The 13,975-nt window shown below is 42.2% G+C and overlaps 1 protein-coding gene across 4 annotated transcripts; it reads left to right on the top strand.

Annotated features, from left to right (window-relative positions):
* The first annotated feature begins 1,377 nt into the window (after positions 1–1,377).
* On the top strand, positions 1,378–13,495 carry necab1 (N-terminal EF-hand calcium binding protein 1). Of its 4 annotated transcripts, none has more exons than XM_061664959.1 (13): positions 1,378–1,563; positions 3,312–3,336; positions 4,666–4,774; positions 5,715–5,740; positions 5,981–6,078; positions 7,581–7,717; positions 8,801–8,922; positions 10,317–10,591; positions 11,169–11,216; positions 11,358–11,470; positions 12,019–12,096; positions 12,358–12,449; positions 13,034–13,495. In XM_061664959.1, exons 1-13 carry the CDS (start codon positions 1,474–1,476, stop codon positions 13,060–13,062), a joined length of 1,242 nt encoding a protein of 413 aa, XP_061520943.1. In that variant the 5' UTR covers positions 1,378–1,473; the 3' UTR covers positions 13,063–13,495. The 4 variants fall into 4 exon arrangements, with proteins under 4 accessions (XP_061520943.1, XP_061520942.1, XP_061520946.1 ...); XM_061664958.1 differs by having other exon boundaries at positions 10,314–10,591; XM_061664962.1 differs by having other exon boundaries at positions 10,317–10,393; positions 13,034–13,494.
* The last annotated feature ends 480 nt before the right edge of the window (positions 13,496–13,975 follow it).

Below are 13,975 nucleotides of genomic sequence, written 5' to 3'. Positions count from 1 at the left end.
CACAGCGATCCCGTCGGGCATCGCGAGACCTGGCCACGACGCGTTTTCCTCGCGTCGCGTTCACCTGTCAGCTTTACTGCTGCCACATAACCAGAATGAACGCGCTTATATTTTTTATTTAACGCTCGTATCGCCATAAATTACATACTTTGCGTTACTATAAATATGTATTTACGACGTTTAGCTTTTATCGCCAACCTAGCCTTCAGTAATGCATATTTAGCATGCTTCTTGAACACACTAGGTAAATAGAATTGTATTACATAACTCTTTATATTTACTCTCGTTATCTAAGAACTAAATAGCAACGTTGTCATTTTATGTGTTATCGCGGATTAATTATTATGGGGTTGATAAGCTCTTTTGCCTTAAGCATTTTGTTTTCCTTACGCCCAAACGCAGTGTTAATGTTCAAAATGGATAATGTTACAGTGGCTCACAAAAAGAAAGTGTCTACATAAATATATGTATACATATATATATATATATATATATATATTCATTCGGAATTAAATTAATTATCTAGTTTGTGATAAATACTAAGTCTTACTACATTACTGTATTTTAATGTTGGTCATTACTGTGGTACAGTGAAAAAGGTTTGAAAAAAAATGGATGAATGGAGCTCTGTGTACTATCGCAAACATCCGCCAGATGGGGCTATTGTACAGTTTAATCACCTAATCCCCACTGCGCAAGCATTTATTGTAAATTTGGAGTCGTGTTTCTGAGTTCCTTTGTGTTTTTATTAGATTAACCAAGGTTTTCTTTCAAACGAAAATTGCGATGTTGGTAATTAGGAGCCCTATCGGCCACCGTAGCAAAAAGTTTTACCTTAACCCAAGGCATTTTGAGCAAAAAACTATGTCCAAAAAATGAAATCAACGAATTAAAATAACAATAATATGAATTATGTGAATACCGAGTACCTCATCTGTGAACGTAGCAAGAGAGAGAAAAAAAGCATAAAGTGGAGTTTTACAGCAAATCGTCGACATAAAAAATAAAGACCATAAAAGTGTGTCTAAAAATATTCAATTAGTCAACATTTCATCGGATTCCACAGATTTCGCAGCAACAAGCTGCCGCTTTTGCATCAAGTTAGCTGAGATAACCGGATATTTGAATGTACTGCTTTCATAATACAAGCTCATTTCACCTTTAACGGTTGCCAATTGGGACGGCTCCTCTTGAAAGCGTACAACTAATGAACTTTTCGATGTTTTGACCTGAATTATCTTGTTAAACCGGCCTCAATAGCTCATTTGGCCTCGGTTGAGTTCCATGTTCATGGCTAAAATGAGAACGTTTATCCCAAACGGAAGCGGTGTTGTGTTATTTCCGGCCACTTGACGATTTGCAGAGCGGTCCCTTGTGACCGGCGACAAACACAACGACGAGCAGAGCACAGCTTCATCCACTCACTCGCATTCAAAAGGGGGGGGGGGGGAAACAACAATATTTGATCATTTAATGATGGATTGCTCAGAGGAAGTGGCAACTGTGTGCGAGGAGCCTGGCGTCCAAGCGGACCTGAAAAAGGGAATGTCCATTTTCATTGATGTAAGTAGAATATTCCTTACTTAGATATTTTCTAGCCCCAAATGCCTTGTAGACAACCATAGAACGAACCAAACAAAACACAATGAATGTCAAAATAAAAATAAAAAAGATCATTATTTTTAGCTAGGTTGTTGTTGAGTTGACATTTTATAATTTGGTTGCCTGTAATTAAAATAAATATTACACGAAAGGTAAAAAAAAAAAAAAAAAAAAAAAGACATTAAAATCATACTTAATATGCCCACTTTAGGATATTTGCATGAATCCATAAGCGTGTGTTGTGCGTGTGTGTGTGCGCGTGTGTGTATTGTGTGTGTGTGTGTGTGTTCGGATTAGGGCCAATTTGGGCAACGCCATAGTCGGAGTTTGTCAAGGACCGGAACGGCCTCTTCAAACCAAAATGGCTGACTTCTTGTTCGATTTCGGGCACAGGCCCTTGAGACTTTTTTGTGTGTCTTATCACGATAGACAATTCCGCCGAATTTCGTGACGATCGGGGAAACTGTCGTCGAGGGAATTTCTTTTCATTTCAAATGGGTGTCGAAAATACATAAGTGTAAGTTAGCCACTGTACGTGAACCACTACACTACCAATAGCCCACCAAATGTGTTTTTGTAAACATCCAATAGGAAGTTAGAAAGTGATCATTAGCGAGGCGACAGGTCATTGAGCAGGAATTGAGTGTCGATTGATCCCGAGCCAGCAAAGTGAAAGTCGGCTGCGTGAACCACTACACTACCAATAGCCCACCAAACTTACTGTATGTGTTTTTGTCAACTTTGAAGACAAGTTAGCGACTGATCACCAGTCGAGTCACAGGAGGATTGGGGATGGGGCATGACGTCGATATGGGATGGAAAATTTTCCCACCCTAGCTGAATAGCAGTCAGCAATGTGAACCACTACGCTATCTAAAGCCCACCAAGCGCTTTTGTAAATATCAAAGGCCAAGTTAGAGACTTCCTCGCAGAAGAAATGAGAGTGAGACGTCGAGTTGGACGTGGTCGCACGCCAACTGCATGAAAGTTAGCTATGTGAAGCGCTACACCACCAATAGCCCTCATGGCATATACGTTTTTGTTAGAGACTGGTCTCAAGCAGCCGACTGGTCATGGGGCATTGAATAGGAATGAAGTGAGAATTGATTCCACGCCAGCTGTGTGGACTTGGCCTCCGTGAACCACTACCCTATCAAGAGCCTACCAGTCTTTTTCCAAACATCGAAGATACATTAGAAAACGATCGCAGTCAGTCACAGGATAACTGGAAACGGGACACTGAGTTGGAATTGATCCCACATCATCCGAAAGAAAGTCAAATATGTGAACCGCTACACTGCCAGTAGCCCACCAAAAGGTCTTGTCTTTTTTGCTGATTGCTAGTCAGTCATTGGTCGATTGCGGACGGGGAATCGAGTGTGAATTCGGTGGCCATCCCGTGCCAGCTGCATGAACGTCAGTTCAGAAGTTAGTGGGGATCCTGGGGCATGTTGCTGGGGGCACTTTTTTTGGTATTATTATTTTTTTAACCTGTGGCCGATGAGCGAGCGTCACCGCAGCGGGTGACGTCATTTTCCCGATGGAGTGACTGATGTGTTCAAAGGCGACGTGGTCATCCCGCTTTCATCTCCAATGTGGGACACCGCCATCAATAATTGAATAATGCGCCGCTTTGGGCGTGTGATCGATGACACACACACACGACTTTCATGATTTGTCACCAGTTTTTTGTTCTTTGTGTCTTGCAGATTTTGCGACGTGCGGATAAAAATGGTAAATATCTTTTTCCCGACACCTCTTCTTGGTCTCGTGTTCTTCTTGTTCTTGTGGCGAGAGCGACATTCTGATCGTGATTCCCCGCTGATAGTCGGTTTCCATGGAGACAGCAAAGTGACCAGACCCCTCGGCGGGGAGCTTTTCATCAAGAAACATCGGCAAATAGTTCGGAGCCTTGCAAGTGCGGAGCGTGCAGGCTTTGGAACGACGTCGCTGTCCCTAAAACATACAGAGAGAAACAAAAAAAACCATTATATATATATATATATATATATATATATACACTATAAAAATAAAAATATGTTAAAAATAAATAAATAATAAATTCAATACATAATTACAAACAAAAAGGAAAACGGGCAAGGAAAAACACACACAAAAATAAATATTTTCAAATAAAATGATAATAAAATAAACGACCCTCGTGAGGTTAAGCGGTACAGAAAATGGATGGATGGAAATACTTTCTAATCATAAATACAATTCAAAAATATAATCAAATATATGTTTTTCAATCAATACATCATTGAAAAGAATATTTTTGAAAATTGGCAAAAATATTTCAAAGATATACAAAAAGTAAAAATAAACATCTTGCAACATATTTTGCAAAATAAGTTTTCGCATATAAATACTGTACAGTTTGGTTTTGTTTTTAAAATACTGTACGCAAACATTTTTGACAAAAAATAAAAATACAATAAAACGGAAACATACACAAAAGAGGAAAAATCCACATATTTTGTTGTAAAAGTAATTTTTTTACATTTTGTCAACAAGCAACTACTGCAAAAGCTCCACAGCAAGGCGCTTGTTTTTCCATAGGTTTTTATATATAATACAGAGCGCCGATCGAAATGCTAAATTGTGCGTGTGACTCAACTCATAAAGTCCAGAAGATGGCGTTGTTTACGACATGTGATTTGTATTTCATACAGAGCAGTGAAATCATGCGTGTAAATTAATTCTCCATTTAAGACGCAAGGTGCTGTTTTTCTTCCTTTGTATATTGTTAGCCAAACATCTTCTTTTTTTTTTTTTTTTTTTTTTCGCAAATTATGGCCACAATATGCTAACAATATGCCTTTTATATATAATACAAATTAATAACACAATTCAATTGAAAAATCATACGTGTGAAAAAGTAACGTTTAATACAAAACCAAACAGCAACACGCACAGGCGCGTATTCTTTATCCTCTGCACAGAACGACTAACATTGCTGCAGCTTACTGCGGAGTTGTGACCGTCTCCATGTTTATCCGTTCACACGTGTTAGACTGTCGAAAGGCAGAGCAGCGATTGAATATTGCTCTCCGTCCCCAGACGACGGCAAGCTGTCCTTCGACGAGTTCAAGGCCTACTTCTCCGACGGCGTCCTGACGCCAGAGGAACTCAAGGAGCTCTTCCACGCCATCGACACCCACCACACAGAGTGAGTCGCCGTCGTCAGTCCAGCGCACCTTTGAGCACTGCGGGGGGGGAATAATCAAGCAGGCTCAATCAGAAAGCTTGAACTGAATCTTTCAATCCCAAGTACGCCAGCTCGCATGAAATATTCAGAGGCGTCAGGAGAAAACGAGTGCGCGAACGAACCTCTCCGCTAATTATTATTCCCTCCACCAAGAAGGGAGCTGGTGTTTTGGTGTGCGTGGTTGTGCTCTTGTTTGCGTGCGACTTCCCGTCCGCATTTTTTCGATTTTTAACGATGGGTGCGAGTTATTGGTTCAAATATCGTCAGGTAAGTTCAGTGTTATGTGCTACCTCGACTCACAAGTGACCGGACTTACGAGCTTTTCGAAGATACAAGCCGTCCGGAGTCTTACGAACGTCCGCCGGCTTCAGGATAACGCGTAATGCGAAACGCCTCAGATGGGCTAACAAAACTAGCACTGATATCAAGGTAGTTATTCGCCCTTTAAACAGCTTATTTTTTTTAACAAAAGCCGTAGCAACACACGCAGTCGGACAAGATAAAATGTCTCACGGTCATAGATTCTTTATTCTCTGCAAAAATGACTTTTATAACTGCATCTTACGGAGCAGTCGTGACCGTCTTCTCCATGTAGTCCCATACTGCCCCCTCGTGGCCAAGGTACGCACACCAGAAGGCGCAACACGATGCCCGTTGAATTATCATGATGCCCCAAACTGACAAACTGAGGATTCTGATTCTGATTTTGTTATACACATTTTTTTTTTCGCCTTTGAAAATACTTCATTTGATTTGATGATTGCTTTTTTTCGTTGTATTTATTGAATTTCGATTTTGGTAGTTTTTGAAATGGAAATTTTCTCGGAACTGCGCGTGTGCTGCCGTGATTCATTCAAACGGCGTCTGTGTGTGTGTGTGTTTTTTTGTTCTTGCGCCGCAGCAACGTGGACACAGATGAACTCTGTGGTAAGTGAACCTGATTGGATTTTTTTTGTCTTATTTTTTTTGTCTTATCACGTCCAAGCGCGACGAGACAAAGTCGGCCGGGAAGCGCGCGGCCGAAACGATGCGACGGTCCGTGCGTGGCCGACCGAGGTCCTGGAAGGCTGCGCCGCTGATGCTATTTCCAACCAGCACCTGCAGCCGACGTGTCACAATTGTGGACATCAAAAGACTGACTTTTCCTTGGTTTTCTTTTCTTTTAAGAGTACTTCTCGCAGCACCTCGGGGAATACAAGAACGTCCTGGCCGCTTTGGAGGACCTCAACGTGTCCGTACTAAAGGCCATGGACAAGACCAAGAAGGTGAGGGGTTGAGCTTCAAACACAAATTGGGCAGCCAAAAAGCTTGTCTCGCTAACTGAACTATGAACTATATTCGTGAATGAAGTGGGAACCAACTTCGGTAACCACAGTGGGAACCAGATTTGGTCATTTAACCATATTTGGGAACTGAAGTGGGAACCATTTTCAGTTACCAAAGCAAGAACCATATTTTATAATTTAAGTGGCAACCATATTTGGCAACTGAAGTAGGAACCATTTTTGGTAATCAAGGTGGGAACCATATTTGGTAACACAACTGGGAACTATATTTGGTAACCTGAGTGAGAACCATACATACTAACTGAAGTGGGGAACCATTTTTTATAACTGAGATGGGAAACAAGATTTGATATTATTAAGTATTTACTTCCATATTTGGTAAGTGATGTGGGAAAACCATTTAAGTTGATCTACTGTAAGTGGGAACCATTTTGGGTAACTGAAGTAGGAAATAATATTGAGTAGTAGGCTCCAAAATGTGATTGTTCAGCAGTGCTGTGTGAGCTCATGTTTATGTTCCGTGTGAGCGTGTGTGTGTGTGTGTGTGTGTGCGTCTGTGTGTGTCGGGGTTGTGCATTCAAACGGCGTCATGCCGCATTTGCGTTAAGCGTATTTGGGGTTCGTACATGTGCATTCCTGCGCGAGCGCGTGGGTGCTGGAAGAAGATGTAAAGCGCCAATATGTTCAACACGCACGCACGTGTAAACACGCCCACGCTATCTACACGCATGCACAGGAACACTTGGCTACTACGTGTCAAGCTGCGCTTCTTACACATTTAAAAAAAAGTAACACTTATACAAGACTAATCATCAATACTGGGCACATTTTTTTTTAGCTTACTAAATATGGTTCCCACTGAAGTAAACAAAGGTGGTTCTCTCTGACTTCGTAGTTCCCAGATAGGATACCAAATACCTAAGTTAGCAACGGGGTTCCCACTGCAGTTACCTAATATGGTTCCCACCAAAGTCAACAAATACTTGGTTTACTACATGAGGTCCCACTCGAGTTACAATATGTGCTTCCCACTTAAGGTACCAAATTTGATTCGCACTTAAGTGACTGAATATGGTTCCCACTTAAGTTACCACATGTGCTTCCAACTCAGTTTACCAAATGCGGTCCTCACTTAGGTAACCAAATGTGGTTCCCGCTTTTAAAATGATTCTTTTTATGCACCAAATATTGTTACCTGCTTCAGTTACCACAAATGGTTCCCAAGTTGTCTGCAGGTGTCACGACTGACGTATCGGAGCTCCTTCAGACGCTAAATGCGCTCGTTTGATTCCATCCCGGCATCTGGACTCTAATGACACTTAATGAATTCCGATCCCGTGGGCTTGACTTTAATTAGACGCTGAGTGACTGGGAGTCGGCGTGTCGAACGCCCGTCCTCCCTTGCGCTTATTATTGTATTGCTAATTATTGTTTTTTGGGTTTTTTTTTTTTTTTTTTGTTGTTCTCCTTGTGATTGACAGGATTATCAGGAGTCCACCCACCTGGAACAGTTTGTGATTCGCTTCCTGCTGAAGGAGACAACCAATCAGCTGCAGTCGCTCCAGAGCTCGCTGGAGTGCGCCATGGAGACCACGGCGGAGCAGACGCGCCGAGAAAAGTGAGCACCTCGTTATTCAACATGCGACCTCCTGCGGGGAGAATGCGTGAGGTCCTTTGAAATGGAGAGAAGTAAAACATGAAGGTCGGCGCGGTATCGAGCGACACGTTCGCTAAAACTGTTGCCATGGCAACAGATCCCAGCTCATCTCTTCAAGGGCCGCAGTCGTGGATAAGTGAACCACTAAATCTTCATTTAGATGCAACCAAACACTCTAATCCTTTATGGTTCCCAAATATGGTTCCCATTTCGGTTAGCAAATATGGTTACCACTCAAGTTACCAAATATGGTTTCCACTTGTGCTACTACCAAAAATGGTTCCCACTCACTGTAAGTTACACAACATGGTTCCGACTTTAATTCACTAAATTGAGTAGCCACTTCAGTTACCAAATATGGTTGCCAGTTAAGTTACCGCTATGTTTCCCACTTCAGTGATCAAAAATGGTTCCCCACCTCAGTTATGTTTCAATGCCTGATGAGTGGCTGAAGGCAGCACGTTTGACGTGTGATGGCTCGACATCACTTCACCACGTCGTGTTCCTTTTCTGTCCTTTTCTCGCCGTCGCCGCTCACATCTCCTCTCAGTTTCAGCGTGAAGGTCCCCGGCCCCCCCGAGCTGCGTCTCTTCTTCCTCTAGCATTTCTTGGCCCTCTTCTCGGAACTGGGCGAAAATTCCCCCTTGGCGAGTCCGAATGCGACAGCTGTGTACTTGTGAGAGGACACCAGTAGCTGTAAATCGCTTTCCGCGGTCAGTTTGAGACGTGTGATGAATCTAACATCCAAAACCTCTTTGTTGCTTTTAGCTTTCTTTTTTTTTTGTACTTAAGCTTAAAGCGGGTCTGAGTCTCGCTTGGATCTCAAGTCTTCGGGCAATTAAAGCTTGTCGCCTGGAAGAAGACGGCGTGGGCGGACAAACGAGGCCATTAGCACCTCCGCCCGTGCTCAACCGCCGCTGAGACTCGCTTGTCGCCGGCTAATGAATTCATCGTAACACCGTTTTGACAGTGTTTACGTTATAAAATAAAGGAACACACTTGGGGGTGAATGTCGATCACGAAAAAAGCTGTTTGTCCCTACAGACAAGGTCCAGCCAAGCCGGAGGTTTTGTCAATCCAGTGGTCGGGCCGTCGCTCCAACCGGAGACTCCAGAGGAACAACAGCCTGTCCCCCAACAACCCCATCATGAGTCTCGTGAACTCAGGTGAGGCCACGCTCGCCAACGCTTTAGGTACACCATTAGATACTTTACAATAGACTAACTAGCAGATACGAGCTGGACCTAATCCAGAAGATGTGCTTGCAGTTGGGGACCAAAGCTGGACCCTTTCCAGCAGGCACCAGACCTAGACCTCATACACAGTAGAAGACATACTACAGATGTCTCATCAATAGTTGGTATGTAGAACACATGCGAGCAGAGGGTTACCCGATCCGGAAGAGATCCATGCAGGCAACTAGTACCTGATCCTGAACAGGTGCAAGAAACCAGCTTCCAGACCTGAACCCAATCTAGAAGAAGTACTCGCAGGAAGCCACAATAGTTGGACCTGATTGGGGAAAAAAAGATGCTAGGAGAATCCTACCCAGTCTAGAAAAGAGCTTAGCAGGTGGCTACACAATCTAGAAAGAATGCGAGCAGGTGCTTGCCTGATTCAGAAAAAGTTCAAGAATGTGGCTACCAGACCTGGACCCCATGCAGAAGAGGTGCTTTCAAGCATCTATCGGATCCAGAAGAGATGATAGCAGATGGCTTCTAGAGTTGTACCTGATTGCGTAGAGCTACTCATAGGCAGCTACCCAATCTAGAAAAGAAGCTAGCAGGTGACTGTCTGATCCAGAAGAGGTGCAAGAAAGTGGCTACCGGACCTGGACCCCATGCAGAAGAGGTGCTTTCAAGCATCTATCGGATCCAGAAGAGATGATAGCAGATGGCTTCTAGAGTTGTACCTGATTGCGTAGAGCTACTCATAGGCAGCTACCCAATCTAGAAAAGAAGCTAGCAGGTGACTGTCTGATCCAGAAGAGGTGCAAGAAAGTGGCTACCGGACCTGGACCCCATGCAGAAGAGGTGCTTTCAAGCATCTATCGGATCCAGAAGAGATGATAGCAGATGGCTTCTAGAGTTGTACCTGATTGCGTAGAGCTACTCATAGGCAGCTACCCAATCTAGAAAAGAAGCTAGCAGGTGACTGTCTGATCCAGAAGAGGTGCAAGAAAGTGGCTACCGGACCTGGAACCCATGTAGAAGAGGTGTTTGCAGGCTGCGACTGGAACCAGAAGAACTGGAAGCCCGTGGCTCCCTGAGCTGGACCCGATTGAGAAGAGATGCTCGTGGGCGGTTACTAGAGCTGGACCTGATCTAGAAAAGCGGTTCTACCACAGCTGGACACCATCTAAAAGAGATTCTAGAGACAATCCAGAAGAGGTGCTAGCAGGCGGCCAGTTGATCCAGAAGAGATGCTAGCAGGGGGGCGACTAGAGCTGCACGTGATCCAGAGAAGCTAGCAGAGAACTAATCAGCGGTCCATAAATGTCGCCGAAGTGGAATCTTTTCGTCCCGTCTCGTTTCCATGCTTTTTTTTTTTCCCCCAGCAGGTGTTTATGAGGAGGAGAGCCACTGGACGGTTCAAGTGAACAGGCTGCAGAAGCTCATCGACCGCCTGGAACGGAAGGTTCTTCTTCCTTCTTCCTCCTTACTGGACCATCGCTCACGTTTTGGGTTTTATTCCCTGTTTTCATGTCTGCAGCCGCCACTTACGGCATGTGCACATTCACAACAACGCGGACAAATGACAAACGCCCATGGCGACGCACGCACGCATATGTCCATAAAATGGGCGGGAAATATGAACGAGAAAAATGTTAGGGCGGTGAGAGAAATCAAATACAATTTTACACGATAAAATAACAAAATTACACAAATCAAATGTAGTAACAATTTACAAAATAAAAGAAGGAAAAGTTTTGCTCATCAAAATGAATAAATGCTCATATTTTATATAAGTTACTATTGATACAAATAGGTTCATATATATATATAACTATAAAACATACAAATATAAGTAATAAATAAATATAAATACAAATATGTAAAAAATACATTTAGAAATAAAATTTCAACATGAATACAAATAACTCACTATAAAAATGGTAAAATGTAAATATTTGTATTGTATTTATTTAAAAGAATAATTTCATATAAAAATGTTCTAGAAGTTACTATACATATAAAAGAATTGCTGTATATAAGTTAATTTTGATATCAATTATATGATATTATAATGGTAGAAAATATATTTTAAAAAACAAATCTTATTTTAAACCTTATTTTAAAATACAAATTATTTATTTGTATATATGTATATCATATATAAACCTGTATATATATATATATATATATATATATATATATAATTTAAAAAAAAAAATGTCATCTTTTATTGGCAGGAGATTCGTCTGGAGCCCGTTGAAGACGCCGTCCCGGAGAGCAAGCTGGTGCGTTTTCGCAACATTTTCATCCTCGTGGCTGCTTCTCGACTCGTGTGATGATGAGGACGATGATGCGTGGTTGTCACGGCGACCATACTGTCTTGAACACAATGTCGCGGTGGTGTGTGTGTGTGTGTGTGTGTACAGCACATTCTGATCGTGCAGAGGCAGCTTACCGTGCTGGAGGACGAGCTGGAGGAGTTCCGCGTGGCGCTAAGAAACTACATGGACGCTGCCACCACGCAGACCGGATGTCTACAGTCAGTGCACGCACACACACATTGTCCAATGTGTGGATGGATGAGTAGATGATAGCTACGTTGGTCGATGGACAGACGGATAGACGGACGGAATGATGGATGGATGGGAAGCTTGGTAGCTAGGTCTGAAGATGGTGGATGGGTGAATGGATCAGCGGGGGTGGATACGAATGACAGATCCCATCCTCAATCGACGGTTGGCGGAAGAATCGTACGACAGCATATCAGCGACACGCGTAATGCACGAAAGCGCTCACGACGAGTGGAGCGCGACAACCATTAACGTGTTGACGCTCGTTGGCCCGACGTCGCCCCATCCCTCCCTCCCTCCTTCTGTGCGTCCGCTGTCACTTCGAGTTTGGACAAGAGGCCGCAGCCTCCGGCGTCCTCCGACATTTAACGCAAAACGCTGCGACGCGGTCACGCTTGAGAAAGGCGTGACGTCAGCGTGTTTGGGGATGTGATGTAACGTGCTTGACGATGATGATGAAGATGATGATGCTGAATGTTGACACACGACAATGCGCACGCCTCGTTTGTTTCTGCAGCGTGGCCCTTCAGCGGCTGGCTAACGAGTCGCGCTTCATCCTCTACGAATTCTGGGAGCACAACAGTGTGTGGAAGAAGTAAGTGGCCACGCCTCCTCTCCCCCCCCTCCTGCGTGTACGCTGCGACCTTTGACCTTTCACCGGAAAACGCGAGCCCAAAACACTACAGCTTTCACGGCGAGGTAACCGCGTGAACTGACGGGGGCCGGATGTCGAATGTCTTTGCCGCCATCTAGTGGCAGAAAGTCTCAAGCTCATGAGTGCCACTGTGCGGTTTAGTGTCGGCAAATATAGATGAGGCATCATTCTCTCTCTGATCTGCACCATCTTTTCGTGTAGTCACCTGCAGACCAACTACAGCAAGACCTTCCAGAGGGCCAACGTGGACTTCCTGGAGACGCCCGAGACCGTCACCACCATGCTGCTCCCCGGTACCGATCACGTCGCCTCATTTCATTCGACTCCAAATTGTCAGGTCGCATTTTGAAGTCGAGTCTGTGAATGGATGCGTGGCATGTCCTTTTTCCAATATTTTGGGGGTCATATTCCAATTGTCCTTCAAAATTTGAAAATGCCCATCAAAAGATTTCAATTTTACATTTTTTGGTTTCATATTATTGTAATGTATTATTTGTATGTATGATTTTTTTATGTATTATTGAATTGTTTTTTTGGGTAATTAACCAGTGAAATAGCTTTAAATAATTATACATTTCCCAAACGATTTACATCTCATAACCTTTTTTAATTATTGAGCAGCAGTTTTCCTTGATATTTTTATTATTTTATTGAATTTGTATTCATTTATTGACTTTTTATTTGTCATTTTTATTCAGTTACATTTTCATTTACTTAATAGCATTTTTAATGAATTGCAATTTGGATTACTTTGTGTCTTATTTATCAAACTCTACACTCAGTATACCTTTTTATTTGAGATCAAAATTATATTTTTATACAAACACATATATGTAATGATTTATATATTTTGCAATGACATTTCTGTCTGTTTCAGCTTCATGGTGGGTCCTCAACAACAACTGAGAGCAGCCCGTCACTCACAATTGGTGCACACACGCACACGCCGTATGACGTCATAATGATTAGCATAATTGATTACTTCCACGGTTTCTTCTTTGTATGAAATATGTAGCTGCATTTTAGCCAGCGTGTGTGTGTGCTTATGATACCCTAAAAAAAACAATGACCTCTTGACATTCTAGTATCTGACGTCATCACCGTGTTCGGATTGACGTCATTGCACCTTGGGCGCGAGTTTCAGACATTGTAGCAGCACATCATTATAATACATGAAATACATTATTCCAACACATCACTGCGTTCTTTTGTGCGTATTTACCGTGACTAAATGTTAAAAAACGTCAAATAAAAAAAAGAAATGCTATATTGTTGTGTTTTATTGTCGAACTTCAAGTGGATGCATTTGTCTCCATCTGGTGACAGATAGTCGTACTGCAGGTTATTGCCAACATTTTAATTCTCATTTTAATATTTTCACCATTTAAAAAAAAAAGAAAAAACGTGAAACAAAAATATTTTTAAAAATAGGAAAAAATATTCGATCAAAGTATACCATTTGATTCAAAAACTTAAAAAATCTGGACAAACGATTCAACCAAAAATACAAACAGACATGCAAAAACTGGGGACAAAATATGAACGTTTCGAGACGAAAACATTTAAAAACGGTAAACAAAAGTATTAGAAAATAGAAAATATGAGATAAAAAAAATAATTCTTAGTAAATTGTAAAGTATTAAAAAATTAAAAAAAATATTAAAAGGCTCAAATATTCAGGAAGTAAAAAATATAGGGAAACATTGACTAAACAAAAATACAATGAGAAAAATTATCATCACCCATCCACACATTGAATTTTGCAAAGAAAGTCTTTAAGCTCGAGCTATTTGAATTGCTTCAGTAAATATATTCGGAA

This window comes from Phycodurus eques, chromosome 20 (genome assembly GCF_024500275.1).
Source record: "Phycodurus eques isolate BA_2022a chromosome 20, UOR_Pequ_1.1, whole genome shotgun sequence".
Taxonomy (NCBI): domain Eukaryota; kingdom Metazoa; phylum Chordata; class Actinopteri; order Syngnathiformes; family Syngnathidae; genus Phycodurus; species Phycodurus eques.
The sequence above is the reverse complement of the archived record's forward strand: the minus strand, read 5'-3'. Positions and strand labels throughout refer to the sequence as shown.